At 32.5% G+C, this 18,905-nt stretch overlaps 5 protein-coding genes across 5 annotated transcripts, besides 4 other annotated features; 1 reads left to right on the top strand and 4 right to left on the bottom strand.

Annotated features, from left to right (window-relative positions):
- Positions 1 to 9: 9 nt before the first annotated feature.
- TVAGG3_0335400 (sucrose transmembrane transporter protein) lies at positions 10 to 1,463 on the bottom strand (the record flags this gene model as incomplete). Its single annotated transcript, XM_001327814.2, has 1 exon — positions 48 to 665. One exon carries the CDS (start codon positions 663 to 665, stop codon positions 48 to 50), a length of 618 nt encoding a protein of 205 aa, XP_001327849.1.
- An 825-nt stretch (positions 1,464 to 2,288) lies between these two features.
- On the top strand, positions 2,289 to 3,441 carry TVAGG3_0335390 (arsonoacetate metabolic process; the record flags this gene model as incomplete). The annotated part of the gene is made up of 1 exon (XM_001327813.1): positions 2,358 to 3,410. One exon carries the CDS (start codon positions 2,358 to 2,360, stop codon positions 3,408 to 3,410), a length of 1,053 nt encoding a protein of 350 aa, XP_001327848.1.
- Positions 3,442 to 6,197: 2,756 nt separating this feature from the next.
- TVAGG3_0335380 (protein kinase protein) lies at positions 6,198 to 9,861 on the bottom strand (the record flags this gene model as incomplete). Its single annotated transcript, XM_001327812.2, has 1 exon — positions 6,360 to 9,704. The coding sequence occupies one exon, from the start codon at positions 9,702 to 9,704 to the stop codon at positions 6,360 to 6,362; it is 3,345 nt and encodes a 1,114-aa protein (XP_001327847.1).
- A 486-nt stretch (positions 9,862 to 10,347) lies between these two features.
- Positions 10,348 to 11,170, bottom strand: TVAGG3_0335370 (regulation of pentose-phosphate shunt; the record flags this gene model as incomplete). Its single annotated transcript, XM_001327811.2, has 1 exon — positions 10,387 to 11,142. The coding sequence occupies one exon, from the start codon at positions 11,140 to 11,142 to the stop codon at positions 10,387 to 10,389; it is 756 nt and encodes a 251-aa protein (XP_001327846.1).
- A 1,361-nt stretch (positions 11,171 to 12,531) lies between these two features.
- On the bottom strand, positions 12,532 to 12,998 carry TVAGG3_0335360 (peptidoglycan DL-endopeptidase CWLO family; the record flags this gene model as incomplete). Its single annotated transcript, XM_001327810.2, has 1 exon — positions 12,567 to 12,974. One exon carries the CDS (start codon positions 12,972 to 12,974, stop codon positions 12,567 to 12,569), a length of 408 nt encoding a protein of 135 aa, XP_001327845.2.
- Positions 12,999 to 15,224: 2,226 nt separating this feature from the next.
- Positions 15,225 to 15,742: a mobile genetic element.
- Positions 15,743 to 16,276: a mobile genetic element.
- Positions 16,277 to 17,478: 1,202 nt separating this feature from the next.
- Positions 17,479 to 17,910: a terminal%2Cinverted (terminal inverted repeat of MuDR-N3_TV transposon ID:TVAGG3_0335330).
- Positions 17,479 to 18,905: part of a mobile genetic element that runs on past the window's edge.

Below are 18,905 nucleotides of genomic sequence, written 5' to 3'. Positions count from 1 at the left end.
TAAAATTTATCATGGTATAGAGATAGTTTAATCATTTATATATAAATTCAATTGATTTGTTCGTAATCATCTTCAGAACTTACAATCGAAATTGTAGCATCTTCGCTACTTGGATCAATAATCCAAAAAGATAAAAAGCATGAAATCGCACTAGCTACAACACCAGAGCTAACATATGCTTGGTTTTCACCAACTCTTTGATTTAGCCAATTCCATTTCTTGTAAATCGATCCAACTGCGATTATAACAAGATTTGCAGTCTGCTGGCCAAGAACAATAAATACATTAAGGGCACCAATATTCTTACCTAGGGATTGTGGTGGAGAAGAGGCTGATATAATAGAATAAGGAATTGTATTGAAAACTGTTGATGCAATGCCAATTGGTGCCATCAACGCCATCAATATCCATTTGTTTTTTGTAAATAATATTCCAAATAGGCATCCAAACATTAAAAAGTGAAATACAAAATAAGTCATTTTTGATCCTAAGGTTTTGACTATTTTTTCATGTACTGCACCATACATAAATGCTAATGTGTAAACTACAGCGCTCACAAGCAATCCAAAGCATAAACCTTTATTATTATCATCTGGGAAAACTTCTTTTGAAAAGAATGTGGTAGTCTTCATTGAAAAGCCCGAATAGGCTGCCCATGATATCATTACTGCAATAGACACTCTTATTTGAGCTTTTGAAGTGTGACGTATTACTTTCAAATCAAAAATACTGCTTTTTTCAACTAGTCTTGTAAATTTTTTCTCATTGGCAGAAAATATAGTCGTTGCTAAGGACAGAATAATAATGATAGCTGAAAATATCAAAGTATAAGGAAAAACTTTCTTTTGATACGATGGGCTATTAACAAAATAGCCAATCCCATCAAGAATGTTTGTGAAAACGGTAGCTATTCCAATCAAAATAGAATGATATGCATAACCTTTGGTTATTTGATCAGGAGGTAGTATATCACCAATAATTGATCGAGCTGGGTTCTGTAATGCATTAATTGAAATATATGTTATTATAATTACTAAAAATAGAATTGGTGTGATTAATTTCTTCGATGCCTTTTCTCCTAACATGTATAAAGTGAAAAGTCCACCGACGCCTACAAACGTTCCTACACCACTCCAAAACAAGTATGGTCTTCAGCGACCAAACTTTGATCTGCATCTATCAGAATAAAAGCCAATAATTGGCTGAACGAAGAAACCAGTTATTGGTCCGATTGTCCAAGCGAAGAATTTGATAACTTGTGATAAATTTAAGTATGTCATTAATGGATCTAGGAGCTCATACACAACAGACCATCCCACATGAAATGATAAGCAAGCCATACATATACAGAGTATTCTGCATGAGGAATAATGCGTGGCTGGCTCAATTAACTGATCGTCCATTATATGAATTATTTCTGAAGGCTCAGAATTAAAAATCCGAATGGTTTGGATAAATCTTATGTAGGCATATATTGCAATCAATATAAAATAATCTCAAATCAATTTTGCAAAGTTTACACTAAAAATTGAATTAATTTTTTTTTACAATTTTCAAATGTTTCACAAAGCTCAATCTCAGCTTAACTTTAGAGTTTTAATATTTGATTTATGCGCAATAACAATAGCTACACTATAATCAATCATTTCTATGTTCAATAATATTAAATAACTATTACTTATTTAGATCACTCGATTAATCACGAATATCGCATATTAGGATCAGTATTCCAGGATATATAGTTTTATTTTGAGAATAATATATAATGACAAGTGATAACACATCAAATATCTATCTTTGAGGAAATATTTAACTTGAACTGTTTAATATCGCAAACACACTTAAAATAGATAGAGAAAAATACCGTAATGCTTAAATATACAAAGTGTAAAAGATTTATGTCAGCCATCCATAAATATTTGGCTTGAATAAGATAAATTTTATTGAGATAGTATTAAATAGTAGAGTTTTAATGGATTGAAATACAGCTAAAACTCAAAAATAAAAGTATGTATAATCTAAAGAGAAAGAAATAAGTAAAAACCACTTAATTGAAAGAGAATGGGTGGAATAAATATCAATTATCATGCTTGCCCTCATAAATCGAATATAAATTTGAGAAACAGCACCAAAATTCATATTCTCAATCAAGAAATAAATCGCCTTCCTTGGTTCATTAGACAGATATATCTGAATAGTTGGCAAAAAAATTGAGTGTCGCAGACCAAATGTAAACTATTCAAACAGAATTTACACTGAAACGTGACACCAAAATAATATTCTGAGTATCGAACAATTCAAAATCCGATTTTTTGAATTCACCATCGAATTCATTTCATTTCCAATGATTGTCATCAATGCATGAGCAAGTCTCCGAATACTATGGCAAGACAATCAAGAAGACAGAGGACCTCAAGTATGAAGCATGCGTCGTTGGAGGCGAAGAAACAAAGCATCATAAACAAATTTTAGCAAAAGTTTCACCGAAAGTCATAGAATCATTTTACGGATGTGGATCGCCAATTCCAGATCCACTCGAAGGAACTATATCAGTTGATCTTGGAAGTGGCACAGGTCGTGATTGCTTCGTTATTTCAGCACTTGCTGGAAAAACAGGCCATGTAATCGGCGTTGACATGACACAAGAGCAAATTGATGTTGCTAACGAGGCAATTGCATATCATAAAGAACATATTCCTGAGGCATCTCCAATTGAATTCAGAAAAGGATTCATTGAGGATCTTCATACTGCCAATATTCCAGATAACTTTGCAGATGTTGTTGTTTCTAACTGTGTAATTAACCTTTCTCCACAGAAGAAAAACGTTTTCAAAGAAATTTATCGCGTTCTCAAAGATGGTGGCGAATTACACTTCTCTGACGTCTTCAGTGATCGCTCACTTCCTAAAGCCGCTCGTGAAGACAAGGTTTTAGTTGGAGAATGTATCGGAAATGCAATGGATATCAATACATTCATCGCTTACATGCTCAGTGTTGGCTTCAAAAACTTCCGTGTTGTTACATCTCGCGTTCTTAACTTACCACAATTCCCTCCTGAGCTTATTGAGCCAGGAACAGTTTTCTGGAGTATCACAATTTCGGCATTCAAGGGAGTAAACCAGCCAGAGTGGAAGCATGATATCGTCGTGTATAAAGGTGGCATTCCAGGCAGCCCAGAAGTATATAAACTCGATTCTAATCATTCATTCAAAGTTGGAGAAAAAGTTCCAGTATACTCAAACATTGCTGAGATCTTATCTACAAAGAGATATTCTCCATTCTTCGATATCAATAAAGATGAAACTCGTGAAGCTCCAGATCCAGTTCCATCCTTCATGGAAGTAGTCTTTGCTAGTGAAGCATCAAATGGAACAGGTTGCTGCTGCTGTGGCAGCGGAAACTGCTGCTAAATATTATTTATTCATTTATTTTAAAGAATTATTTTTGAAATTATCAATTTCTTTTTGGAATCACTCTTCCATATTTTCCAAATTTCATCATCAATACATATCATTTAAAATAACATTGCAAAATATGGAAAATGGAAAGAAATGTTGAATAATATAATTTTTTACTATTTTAAAAGGAATTAAAATTAAATAGTAAGCAAATTACATAAAAATCCAATATGCTGAATCATGTAAAACATTGAATTGCAAGAGAGAGAATTTTTATTTAAAATAATATTCCCATAAAGCTCAATTGAACCAAGACAAAAGATTTTTGTTCCACATGTATCAACTCCTACTCCACTGACTCTGAAGTATTTGGCTTTAGTAGGCTTGGGAAACACATGACTGGTTACAATCGGTTTTCCACAATCTTTATTACAAAGAGGATTTTGTTTATAAACTTCACACATTGGAGTATTTGAATCCATAACTTTTTGAAAATTAATTCCATCAAATGAGGATTCGATTCTAATTGATCTAAAAAATCTTGTGTCCAACACAGATGTAATGTCAATTTGAGTAACATATTGCATGGTTTTTGGAAAAATTATCTCATAATAATTAAAACTTTCATGATCCATGCATATAGGTCGAGGGGAGTTCCAATTTAGAATCTTTGTACATGAATCTGCTGTTGAGTTACATGCTAGATACCCAGCATCAAGACCTGCATTAAAAAAAGCAGAGACTAATTTCAAAAAATGTCAAATTTCTGCTTCTGAAATCTGAGTTTCATCGCGGGATCAAGTAAGAATATTAACACCTTTATTATCTCTTTGCTCCATTTGAACAGAATTCTAAATTTCTCTAATCTTTTTTGGTTTGATAGCAATTATAAAGAATCATTGTAATTATTGAGAACAAAACAGCAGAAATGTGTTGAATTCTCTAATGAAATAGTACACGTCATTGAAGTATTAGATGGATGGGATTTAAGAACATGATAGAAAGCTGAAACTCATATCATATATATTTCTATCTTAGCTCAATATATTATTCTTATATGTATTAGCTCAAGATCATGTTTCCTTTACAAAAATGATTTGACTGATAAAATTATTTTTTATATTACATATGAATTGGAGATTATACAATAAATATTTGGCATAAAAATTCAATATGTTGAAGTAAATAAAACCTTGAATAGTAACATGGGGAATGCTCGTTCAATATTAAATTTCCATGCAACTCAATAGCACCAAAACAGAGATCTATGGTTCCACAACTATCCTTACCTATTCCAGTTATCCTTAAATATTTCGCTTTTACGGGTTTCGGAAAAATATGATTTGTAGTAATCGGTTGGCCACAATCAGTGGCGCAATTAGGATTTCTCTTCAAAACTGTACATAATGGTGTATTTGAATTCATGACATTTTCAAAATTAACACCATCAATTGACGATTCTATTCTAATTGACCGATAAAATCTCGTATCTATCAAAGTTTTAATGTCAATTTGAGTTATATATTGCATTGTCTTAGGAAAAATTATATCAAAAAAATTATAGGTTTTGGAATACCCACACATACTCCCAGGAGAATTCCAATTAAAAACCTTTGTACAAGATTCTGCTGTTGAATTACATGCTAGATATCCAGCATCAAGACCTGCATTAAAAAACGCAGAGATTAATTTCAAAAATGTCACTTTTTATTAGGATGCGGTGTGGGAATGGATTGTTATATTGATTGATGAGCCAAATTAATACTCAAAACGCTATTCATAAAAAACACAAAACATCGCCAGAATTGAGAAAGCATTATGGGTTATTTTAGGATATAATATACCATCAATTCATAACTTTTGCAAATTTGAGGCGATTTTCGAGAGATCTCAAAAATAAATAAGCCTTTTTATTCCATTTGAATTCATTTGTTAAGGAAATATAAATTAAAAAAATTAGATAAATATTTTTATTAGACATTACACATCACGAAATAAATATTTGACACAATAATGAAATATAATGAAATATAATGCATATAAAATATCGAATAGTAGCAATCAGAATATTCCTTGGATAAAATATTTCCATGAAACTCAATTGCATCAAAACAGAGATGTTTTGTTCCACAAGTGTCATCTCCTATTCCACTAATTCTGAAATACTTAGCATTTACAGGATGAGGAAAAACGTGACTTGATGTAATTGCTTGACCACAATCATAGTCACAAAGAGTGTTTTTATAATATGATTCGCACAATGGCGTATTTGAATTCATAACATTTTGAAAATTAATTCCATCATTAGAGGATTCAATTTTAATTGACTGATAAAATCTGTAAGTATATAACGATTTAATGCCAATTTGATCTACATATTGGATAGTTTTAGGAAAAATTATATCTAAATAATTATATGTTTCAGAAAACCCGCAGAATTCTTGAGTTAAGTTCCAGTTGAAGACCTGCGTACAAGAATTCGCAGTTGATCTACATGTTAGATATCCAGAATCAATACCTCCATTATAGAAAGCAGAAACAAGTTTCAAATTTTGTCAATTTTTTTTCTCCCAAAGTTCTAAACCTTTTCATATTTTCTCATTTTAACAATTATATTCACATCTGCTTTATTATTAATAAACTAACAAATATTCAACTTTTCATTAGCAAGCTTGCTCTTCACATATTCAGCAAAACTAAAGAAACTGCCTAACTTCCAATTGCATTTGGTGCAAATATCAAAGAAAAAGATAAAGACGGACAAGCCACTCTTCGTATTGCAACAAATATACATAAGGCGCTTCACTTTCATGCCCATCTAATTTTAATAGGATCATTTCGAATATGAACTATTATCAGAAACTACATGCATTTGACTTTATCAATTCTAGCGTTACAATAAAAATTAACTAATAATTAAAAAAATTGTTTTTAAAAAAATTAAGTTATGTTGTGATTAATTTAAGTTGAGCATTCAAGTCTTACGAAGACTCTGTTGATATGCCACTTCTGTTTTCTTGTAATATTCTTCATTGTCATTGCCTGCTTCAGTACAGTTGCAACGTTAGACTGAGCAACAGCGTTCAATCCAACAGAAGTACCAGTTGCCATATCAATCAACTCAACTAAAGTCCACCAATCGCTTGTTCCTACGTAATCTCCAGCCTTGTTGAAGAGACTTACGAGTGCTTCTGTGTCCGAGAAGTAATCTCTTGCTTCCAAAGTACCAAACACCTTTGTCAATGCTTGCAAAACAAGTTTAGTTTGCGAGGCATCAGTGTCAAGTAACTTCACGAGGCAACCAATGTTTGGAGCGATGTTTACAGCAGCTGCAGGGCAAACAATCAAAGAAGAGATCATCAACAAAGGATAAGGCATCAATGTACTATCATTCAATGATTGTGTGGCGACTTGTGTTGCTGCCAATGCTGTATCAGACATCGGATAAGTAACAACGAACGCTGTAAATGCCTGGTAACCGAGTAACTTCAATTCCGGTGTTGAAGACATCATGAAGTTTCCAGCGAGTTGAGGAATGGAGTTTGATTGGAGGAAAGCAGCTCCATCGTATGTCAAAGAGATTGTTCCGAACAATCTCAAAGCATAAGGTGCCAAGCTGTTTTCTGTCATCAATGCCGTGTACAAGAAAGTAAATAGTTCTTGATTCAACAACTCCAAATACTTCTCATTATCCAATGAAGCGTAAAACTGTATCATGCAAGAAGCAGTGATAGCAGCAATTGCTTCATTCGCTGGATTAAGTAATTTAGTCAATGCTGCTCCAGAATCCAAGAAAACCTTTCTTGTTTCATTGTGTTGCAAGAAGAAATAAGTAATCTTCAATGCAATCAAAACAACTCTTTGGTCTTCAATTGTATACAATGATTTGATGAAATCAGCGTATTTGACTAAAATAACTGGCGACAAATCATGCTTTGAGAATGAAAAGGCTGTGGCTGCAACAAAGACACATAAATCATTAAAATCTGTAATAGATTTCAAGACATATTGCAACATGTCAGCGAATTTGTTGAGGTTTTCATCATTGACTTGTACTTTGACTAAATTTCCAAAGATAGCAAAAGCCTTCTGTTTGTCTTGCTGGTTAAGTTGTGGTGTTGTCGTATCTGTTGGAAGAATCAATGACAAAATTGTCAGAAAACCGTTGGCTTCAACAAATTCTTTTGACAAACCGCCTTTTGTTATCAAAAAGTAGATGATTTCAATTGTTTGAGACAAAATTTCACCGCCAGGGATTAAGTTTGCAATTGCAGGTAAAAAGATGACAGAGAATTGCTGCAAGAAATTGGATTTCATTATCAACTGCTGGAGAATCGAAACAGTTATTATTCTGCAATTCATATTTCCTGCCTGCAAGAAAGCGGCAAGTTTTACCATGAATCCTTCAACTGTTGGAGGTTCAATTCCATGCTGCATTGCGGAGATGATTAACTGCAAAACATCGGCCATTGATGTGTTTCCGAGTCTCTGGAAGGATGAGAAAATAGAGGCATAAGCAGAATTCAATGGAACTTGGTTCTTGTCAAATTTGACAAAAATTGAATAAATTTTTGTTGCCAAAGTTGGATTTTGTGTTGTATTAAGAATTCCTGTCAATGTTGGGATGATTTCGGAATCTTTGATGGAAGTGCACCATTCAGGAGTATTTGCCATTTCAACAAGCATTGTAATGACTTGTTCCTGTTCTTTTCCTTTGAGTAATTCAATGATACCAGGAATAAGAGCTGGATTTGGCCTTCTCGGATCAACCAAGTTCAAAATCCTGACTTCGTTTGGTGGAGAATGTGTCTTCGGCCCTTCAGACCTGTGAGATGCCTTCTTCTCGTATTTCGTCATCGATCTCTGCTGGCGAAGACGTGATGATGGTGCAGATGGTAATGGTTCTGCCATGGATGGATGGCGAGGAAATGAAGGAACAGAGGGTGTTTCCTTGTTGTTTGCGTTTTTAATCGCGTTGACAATTGGATCATCTCCAAATCTCGCCAAATATGCTTCGACAGTTGGCATGTGAGTACCTGGAAAGACAACTTCACCGCATGCAATGGCTCTGGCAACTTGTTCCATAGATGGTCGGCGACTTGCTTCTTGGTCCCAGCATAATTTGATCATTTTCGTGATCTTTGGAGGTGCTACATTGGGAATAACTGGTCTGATGGCATTGCCGACAACGTTCATGGCCACTTGTACTTGTGATAATCCTCTAAATGGAAAATCTGATGTTAAGATTTCCCATAAAAGGATACCGTAAGAGTATACATCGGCTTTTTCGTTGTATTGCATGTTGTTGATGACCTCGGGAGCTTCCCATTGTGCAGTTCCGACACCGCCTGACATTAATTCCTTGGATTTAGCGAGAGTCCTACTCATACCGAAGTCGCAGATCTTTGGGAAGTCATCGGCATCTAAAAGAATGTTGAGGGATTTGATATCTCTGTGGATATAATTATGTTTGTGCATATAAGCCAAACCAATAGCGCAACCAAGGGCAATGATGGTACGTTGTGTAGGTTTGAGCTTAGATTGTAAATGAAGACGCTTGAAAAGGCAGTCTTTCGGCATGAATTCTGTTGCAATGTAAAATGGAGCTTCTAAACAGACACCAACCAGCTCGAGAATGGCGAAGTTGCTAAGGGAGGCTTGGATTTCGATCTCACGCTTGAAAGAAGTGAAAACCGTTTCACTCATTTCGGTGGAATGAAGAATCTTGATGGCAACAACTTTCTGTGTAGATTGCTGGATACCTTCATGTACATCAGCAAAGCCACCAGATCCGATCTTCTTCTTGATGACAAAGTCGTTCTTTGGTAAATAGAACTTTTCTGGTAATTCAAGCCTTTGTCTGAGCATTACACCGTTAAGATTCTTAGTCATAATGTTGCTGTTGACCATAGAAGCGTTGAGAGCCATCATTGCATTCTGGTATTCGTTTAATCTTTGATTAAAACAATTGGCAACTTCTGGCGGGAGATTTGCTTGGCGTAAAGCAGCTGAAATGCGTTGAATAATATCTTGGACATCAGATCTGTCGTCTGTACATTCCTGAGCTGGCTCTGAAGTTAAAGGTTCTGGACGCAGGAACGGGAAGAAGCTGCAGAGGTTATTAAACTCTTTGCGGAAGTTCTCAACAAATGCTTTAACATATCCGGAGTCAGCGGATGTAATAAACTCAACGAAAAGGTTTGCATCAAGATATAAAAACATCTGTCTTAGATCATTGATAAGTTTAAGGAGTTCACGTAGTTTTTGGATCTGGAGAGGAGTTGGTGATTCGGGTGGGAACCTCATCTGACTGATGGATTTTTGGAAATTACTTAATTGCTGACAGAGAAATGCTAATTTCGCTCTGTGACAATAAACATTTCTATAAATTTGAAAGACACCAAAAATGTCGGTATGGATATTTTTAAACCATTCGGTAAAGGTGAAATTCGTGACGTCCGACATTTTTTAATCTTATGAAATTTTTCAAAGAAACTCTCAATTTCATGTCAATCGTGTAAAGTCAAGAAAGAAATTAAGATAAAAATATTGCATTGGTATTTGCCAAATTATTAATTGAAACTTCTGATTTTCGATGTTATTCATTATGAAATTATTATAAAATATCAATCAACATAATATGTAATTCATATTTCTTCAGTGAAGTGATTTCTCCGAGCTGCTTTTTCAATAAAATCTGAATCAACCTTACGAAATCAGGTAAAGGTGATATAAATAAGCTTTGGAATGAGCTGATATACTTATATTCATCATTCAAAAGTTATAACTTCCAAATAAAATTTCATCAGGAAACTTATTCTGCAGAATTTGACTTAGATCATATACAATGATTTTCATATGGATATAAAACATCACAGTCATAAAACAATTCTTATCCTTATTAATATCAATTTTTCTTTTATTGTTGGATATTATTAAAAAAAAGATTGTCATTTATAGGTAAAGAGAGAAGTCAGTTATTATTTATTTATTTGCCCTTTGTCTGGTTGGCAACAGCGTTGATAGCTGCAGCGATCTTCTCCTGATCACCAAGGTAACGGTGGGAAACTGGGCGGAGGTTCTCATCAAGCTCGTAAACGAGTGGAACAGCTGTTGGGATGTTAAGAGCAACAATTTCATCCTCGGACATGTTATCAAGGAACTTAACAAGAGCACGGAGGGAGTTGCCGTGAGCAGCGACGATAACTCTCTTGCCGGCCTTGATAGCTGGGACGATCTGATCGAACCAGAATGGGAGAACACGCTCGATTGTCATCTTGAGAGACTCGTGAACTGGAAGGCAAGCTGGGTCGAGATCCTTATAACGAGCATCATTGCCTGGGTAGTATGGAGATGTCTTCTCAAGAGCTGGTGGTGGGATAGCGAAAGCACGGCGCCATTCGTTAACCTTCTCGATACCATATTGTTTGGCTGTATCAGCCTTGTTGAGGCCCTGGAGAGCACCATAGTGGCGCTCGTTAAGACGCCATGAGCGGATGACTGGGATGTGCATTAAGTTCATGCCATCGAGTGTGATCCAAAGTGTACGAATAGCACGCTTGAGGACAGATGTGAAAGCAATATCGAATGTGAAACCTTCGGCCTTAAGAATTTCACCAGCAGACTTGGCCTCTTCACTACCCTTAGCAGAAAGATCGCAATCGTACCAGCCTGTGAACTTGTTTTCAAGGTTCCATTCGGATTCACCGTGGCGGAGGAGAACAAGAGTGTACTTAGCAGCCATAGATTGAAAGTGAAGTGGATTGTCGAACACTCATCCACTTTTTCTATTTAAATTTGAGAATTCCCTATTGAATAGTTTGAAAAGTTCAGAATTTACATTTTTTTGACAATCGTTTAGAGATAATTGAATTGATATTAGATCATTAGATCATATCGTATATCATTATTCTTAAACGGCCAATCAAAATAATCTAATGCGACCACTCATCGCAATATGATCTCAGAAGCGTTCAAAGTCTTTCTGAGAGCGCGTAATATAAATAATTTGTGCATACATGATATGCTACGTAGGGATTTTCAGCAATTTCATCTAAACGGGTAAAAATGAACTTTATTCTTTCATTTGCTTTTATGTTAACGAAAAGAACAGTAATATCGAAGTACAAGAAACACCCATGCTATTTTATCATTATATATGGCTGAGATCAGATTTCAATAATTTATGAATCTAAAAAAAGACAAAAAAAATTCTATAGAAGCTGATTTATTTTATTTAACAAGGCTTTTCATAAAGAAATTGCGTGCTAAAAAAGAAATTTAATGAATGAAATGAGCGAAATAAGAAGAATAAATACTTTCAAACCAAAAATAATAAATTATATTGGTAGAAATTATTTTTTCGTAGTTTATATTACAATTATAGTAAATCTTTGATATTCCATCATGCATTTTTTTGAACATTATGAGTTAGGAGACACATTTCGAGAGCTAAGAGCTCCAATATTATACAATATGAACTATTGGAATTTAAAGGGATTGTTCATTGAATATTGGAATTTAAAACATTTGTATTATCCAAATTGGTAAGCGGTAAAAATTAAGAAAAGATTTACAAAAAACTTAGAATAGGGTGATTTAGTCATATAAGAATTGTATCTTTTATTACAATTCAAAGATTTGTCAAATTTTAGATTTAAAAATTTGTGAAAATATGGATTGGGACAAAATGTAGATGTATCAATTATAATAATTTGACAAACTGCCAGGCGGTTTTTCGGTTCACCGAAATATAAATGATATAATAATATAAAAACATATCTTTGAGTAGCAAAATATTCATTATATTAAAGTTCAATAGCTGTGAATTCTGATCATGGATAAAATTGGTGATATTTTCAATGCTTCACAAATATGCATCGTTTTTCGAAAAGGTAATTCTTATCGCCACAGTTTGGTAATCTAATTGCTGATATTTTAATCTTGACCAAAGTTCAAATATATGAAATTTCGAAAATCGCAATATCAAAAAAACACTATTTGTATGAATCGGCATACAAGCATAACAGCACCATATCGAAATTCAATAAAGAATGGTAATAGCGTCTGAAAATAACGAAATTTAGAATTAATAGTAAATTTCATGTTAGGAGTTAAGAAAAAGCGATGAAAATTCGAAGAGCTAAATTTTTAATTTTACTGAAGAATTTACCAGTACCTGCGGTAGCCAGAAGGAGCCCACCATTTGAATGCTAGATACTTAACAACATCGCCTGGCTTTGGAGCATGAATCATACCACCATCACCGCAGCAAACACCTACATGGTAAGCTGGCCAGCCATAGTAAGCAACATCACCAGCAGCACCAGAACCTTGGCGGCCGGCTCTAGCCTGATCAGCAGCAACGCGAGCAATGTTGTTGATGCCGCAAGCGTTGTGGCAGAACTTAACTAAGCCAGAGCAGTCGAACTGGGATGGACCATTGCCGCCCCAAACATATGGGCAGCCCTGCTTTGATCTGGCAACAGCGAGAATGTTGTCGCCAACACCATTTGTGGATCTGTGATGGTAGTGTGTTCTACGAGAGCATGCAAGGGTGAATAATAAACCAAACATGAGAATAAATTTTCAGGGGTTAGCTATCTGAATTTTGAGAATAGTTCACAATTTTGCCGGCAAATTGCCAGCATCTGACTATTTTGGAAAGAAAATTGAGAAAATAGTATTTAAAATGTTAAGTATGTGCAAATAATAATAAAAATCCGATAGAACTTTTAAAAATCAAGGAACTTTTGATTACGATAAAAAATGTTCACAAATGCAAATATATTAATAATAAATAAAATTTTCCAAAAAGATAAATTGAATTGTTTTAAAAATTCTGTTTAATTTTGATGTTTATGTGATGATTACATCGAACCTTAATTTTAAAATCAATACCCTTTCAATCATCATACTTTCAAAACTTATCTAATGCCTCTTAAAAAATAAACCGAATTTAAGACAAACAATAAAACGATATATCTTTTAAGATTAGTTTGTACGAGTTCCCTCAACTTTGAAAATTTTATATATTCATTAATTATGTTCTTTTCACCAATAGATTATGAAATATTTCATCATCTTGAAAACATTCAGAATCTTTATTCTCTCTCAAAAATTCTGAATCATGATAAGTTAAAATGACTCAATCGCTCATTTCAGATTCCGTAAGATTAATTTTCTCATTTCAAATCGTAAGCATGATGTATGTCAAGCGGGTCTATCAAAAATAACTCTCCTGGCGACAAACTCAAAATTAGAAAATATCCTTAAAACATTTTTAAGGGTGCACCCGTATGTACGTTTATTTGAGAGGAGGAGGATTACCCTCTCAATTTTGAGGGATTCGTTAGTTTATTTTCTCGATGAATATGCAATAAAATTTGATTTTTACCTTATCAATATACTTCATATAATATACACATGTTCATGTAAAAACTTTTTTTCCAAAATCCTCAGGAATTCAGGAATTTTTGAATTTTAAGAATTTTTTTTGAATTTTTTCGAAAAAAAAATATTTTCAGAACAGCCTTAACGTAGGGTTGTTAGATTCCCGACGATTGGTGTCATCATAGTGTCTTTAAATCAAAAATTTTATTTTGGAGTTAGTTTTATTGATTTTTCAATAAAAAACATTTCTAAAACAAGAAAATGAAACGATAAAATATTTATATTTTATATAAGGATCTTATATATTTAAAATAAATATCATTTTATTTTTTTCATTGGTGTCTGTCAAACCATAATACACTATTCAAAAATTCAATGTGTCTTGCGGTTTCAAAAGACACCTTCAAATTGAACGATAGCACAGACACTATTGAATTTTACCCATTTTATTTAGTTTTTACCCTTTTTATTTTTAAGAATTAATGACTGAAACAGCCGTTTTGCTATGACCTCAATCACTTTTATTTATTATTTTAAATATTATTTAATTTTATTATTTGAATAGGCCAACTTATATTTTAGAAGCTCAATTTGAGACCGCTTAATACATTGAAATATCATAAATATTGAAATATTAAAAAGTGTATTTCAAAATATTGAAATTATAAAAATTTATAATACTGAAATTGAGACAAATTAATAAATTCAATGTGTTTTTTTTTGAAATAACTCTCAAATATTTTTTTTGTTTATTTAATGATGAATAAATATGATTGCTTTAGTCAATCATAAAAACTAATTTAAGTTTAAAATAATGAAAGGATAATTTGATCGTTTTTTAAAATACAATTATTTTTGATGATTTGCAAGAATCTTTGAAAAAAATATAATATAGGTTCTATTTTTGTAAAATTTATCCAAATCATGTATTACATAAATTACGATTAAAACGATGAAAGAACCAAAAAGTGTTTGTTTTGTGTTGTTGCGTGTTGGATGCGGGATCCTGTTATTTCCGAAATCGACAAAAAATTTGGAAATTTAATTTCCGAAATCGAAATTATATTAATGTTTTTAATATTCTTATATAAAAAGAATTAAAGTTCATTAAGAGAAAAACAATTCCTCTTCTTCAAAACGCTCATTTTTGATATTTTTAACAACCCTACCTTAACGGCTAAGATTTAGGAACAATGTTAAGTATCAAAAAGAAAGGAGGTCTGATATAGACAACATATATCGTTGAAGGTTGAAAAAATATCTAATATTTGAGCCCAAAATTTCAAATTTTAATTTTTTGAAAAAAGAGGCCACCCGCATGTACGTTTATTTGAGAGGAGGAGGATTATATTTTTGAAAGGGTGAAACATTATGAATATGTTAATTATATAATAATATGTATTATTATAAAAAAGAAAAAATAAAGCACGTTAAGGGTGGCTTCCGACCAAATTGTCACTTTTTAGCCGAGTGATAAAATTTCGTAATTTATAACCAAGTTTTTTAAAATCTATATTTAATAAAGATTCTATTTTTCTTATTAAATTTCAAAAATGAGGGGGTTCGGAATCGTCCACAAATTGCCGAAAGGGTTTTTGCCAGTTTTGAATCCGCTTATTTTTATCGACCAAAATTATAATAAATATAATTTTCGATAAGTATTCTACCCAAATGATTCTTCAAAAAATTATTTTTCGGATTTTATTCCGTAAAAAAACATTACAAAAAACGCCTATAAAATTTCGAATTTTCCCTAAAAAATTCAGTGCAGGTCGATTTAAGAGATTTTTCAAAAATAATCATATCAGTAGATAGGGTATAATATAGCGGAGCTTTATGAATAACTCAAAATCCGGGAAACTCAATATTCAACGAGAAAAACGCTTAACGAATCTCACTTTTGGTGTAAACATCACAAAAAATTGAGAGGGCTTTCTGGTCGGAAGCCTCCCTTAAAATTTTTCTTTCTTGATTTTTTACAAAATCTACTTAGAATTATGCAAAATATGACTAAATAATTATAAATTTCAAGTTAAATTTTAATTTTGATAAATAATTTAAATTTCAAAATATCAAGTTCAGTTCGACTATGTATGTAGTAATTCCTCAATAAAGTGCCAAAACCCTATTAAAATATATGAACATTTTCAACATTTTAATGTTTTTATTTAAAAATTTGATGGAATATGAGCTTCAAACAATTATTATGTAAATAAAAATAATTAAATATATGTATTTATTCGTATTACAACCGTAGTAAGTCGATTCTTCCTTTCTTCTACTGAGTTTTGAATTTGATTTCGAATTGTAAAGAGATTCAAAGGGAAAATACTAGCGGATAAAAACTACCTCCATGAAAGGGTCATAATGGAGTCAAGTTGTATTTTTTGATATTTTTTGCTTTTCGAGCCTAAATAGGTAGCCAAGATAATGCCTAAAAATAAGGTTCTAAATTCTGAAGTTTACATGATCCTCTCGTGTGCACCCTTAAGGAGAAATCGTTTATCTTTAATTTTAAGAGGTCATGAATGCGTCGATGATGGATTTGAATATCCATTCGAATATTTAGAAAAGGAAGGATGCAAATGCATACTTACCATTTTCTCAGCTTCAAATTATAACGAATTTTATAATGATGCTGCTTATGGAATTTATGAACGCAAACTTGAATTCCATTCGCTTCCTATAGTTTTAGATGTCAGTGACGATAGTTTCGAGAATAATTCAATTCAACAAAATAATATTGAAGCCGAGTAATCAATTGTGTCGGAAGAATATGTTTGTGATTGTATGTATGGTAAAGGTAAATTGTTTGTTTTATCAGAATTTTTATTTCAAAAATCAAATCTTTTGAAAATTCAATTGAAATTATGATTTAAACATGCTGATAAGTAAATATGAACTAGCTGATTGCGAGTTGTTTATGTTAAGTACAAATATTTTTAATGATACATATGATCTTTAAAATAAATCATTTTCCTTTTTTTTTATAAGTCATTGCAGAAATCATTCATCGATATTGAGGTAAGCTTTCATATATTCATTCTATATCAATACCATCCATTTCTATTATTCATGGAATAATGTTCATTGAAAAAAGTAAAATATATCTTATACTATCATTTTCCATAATATAAATCTTATAGCATATAACTAGATGCATTAATTTTTAGGTCAAGCCAATCCAAAACACTACACTATTGGATAGAAATCCAATTTATTCCAAACTTTGGCCTTTTGCTCATTTAAGCTCAATTCATTCTTCGTTTACTAGATTTATGGTTAAATTGAGAATGAAGTAAAAAGAGACAGCATCAGGTAAAACATTCATCAATGTTCTTCATGTTAAACTGCTAAAATAGTATAAACGCAAAATAAGATTCGTAGCCTTCCATTTGTAAGCGAGTTGTGATTGCAAAAAAATGATTTAGACTCCAGAATGAATATTCCAATATCAAGAATAAGGCGATAAGAATTTTGCTTTCGGAGTAACGTCAAGGAACTTTTATCCAAGCATTAGCAGTATGATTCTTTTGTTGTCGATTTGTCCCTTGAACAAATATGTTATTCGCAAACCTAATAAAATACATTTTAAATATAATAATCAGTCATTTAAATCCTTTTTCGAGGTATTTGAAAACAATAATCTCTAGAAATAGCAGTTTTTTATTTGTTGTTGCTTGGTTTTGGGGAGGTTTTTGTGATATGGAAAAATGTTCGTTGCTCAATTATCTCACTATTGGATGGACTTTTATCGAGCGAAATTTTGGCTGTAAAGACAATTCTGATATTGGTAACATGGTGATAAGAACAAATAGTCAGTTTGCATGGTTTATGATGAGATAATTTCGATTTAAAAAAAACAAAAAAATTTATTTTAATGAGCGATTATATTTGAATATGCTCTCCTAATTTGAAGGAACTGGTTAAATCATGAATTGATCATGAATAATTTTTTTCAAAATAACAATTATAATTTCATATTCATTATAAGTTGAAAATATATCATAAAGACTTTATGAATGATAAATTCCTAAAAAACAAGTTAGTTTGTTTCTGAAAATAATAATAATAAAAACCAATTTAGACCTAATAATTTTTGGCGGGATAATTGAGATGTTTAACAAAAACTGAAAGGTGTCATTATTATCTATGACCAACAAGCAACTGACCTAGTCTGGATTACAATATTCGGTTCATCAAACCGCCAATTTGATGAATCAAGCCAAATTGTAACTGACCTAGTCTGGATTACAATATTCGGTTCATCAAACCGCCAATTTGATGAATCAAGCCAAATTGTAACAAACCAGTTGTTGATTGCATGGTATCATTCATCGAACTGCCAATTTGATGAATTACATTTCTTAGTCATCAAAATAGTGGTCATGTTACTATTCGTTAGGTTAAATTACTTTTAATGCCCATTCAAGGAAGTACATGTCAGTTACAGGGTTTATAGTTTTACTCGAATTGAGTAAACCTCTTGGAAGCAATTACCACAAGAGCCAAGACTTCTCGTTTACAGACTTTGAAAGCCAGGAAGGAGCCAGGTAACAATAATGGGCTCTCTTATGATATTTTGGGATATTTATCAACAATTTGAGTTTCTACCTATTGTCTTCAATGAGGATTTTTTAGGCCAGAAGTACAATACCTGTACAGTCTAACTACTAGGGCAATGTAGTCAAACTGTGCACGTATTGAACTTCTAAGGCTATTATTTATCTGCTATTGACATCATTCTTTTACATTACCGTCCTCTGGTCCTTAGAGGACCATAGATTCTGAAATTACTTGTGCAGAGCAAAGTTCTTCCGAGATCTCTCTATCCTTCGTAGATCTCGGAAAAACTTTGCCTTAAACTACTGCATTAATGTTTCCTAGTATTCAAAGAGCTATGAATTCTATAGTTGATCTTATAAGGTAGAGTTTTTCCTAACTTTCTCATTCGTTGAAAGGTTTTCAACAAAGCTATACCTTAAAAATCTGTGCTTGTTATATCTGATCATTTGTGTGTTAGGGGAGGTAAATTTATTCCACTAGAGCAAATTTTTTCCGAAGTTTCTCATTCGATGAGAAACCTCGGAACAACTCTTCAATAGTGTAATGAAT

The sequence above is a fragment of the Trichomonas vaginalis genome, chromosome V, assembly GCF_026262505.1.
Source record: "Trichomonas vaginalis G3 chromosome V, whole genome shotgun sequence".
NCBI classification, from domain to species: domain Eukaryota; phylum Parabasalia; order Trichomonadida; family Trichomonadidae; genus Trichomonas; species Trichomonas vaginalis.
This window is presented reverse-complemented; position numbering and strand designations above follow the sequence as displayed.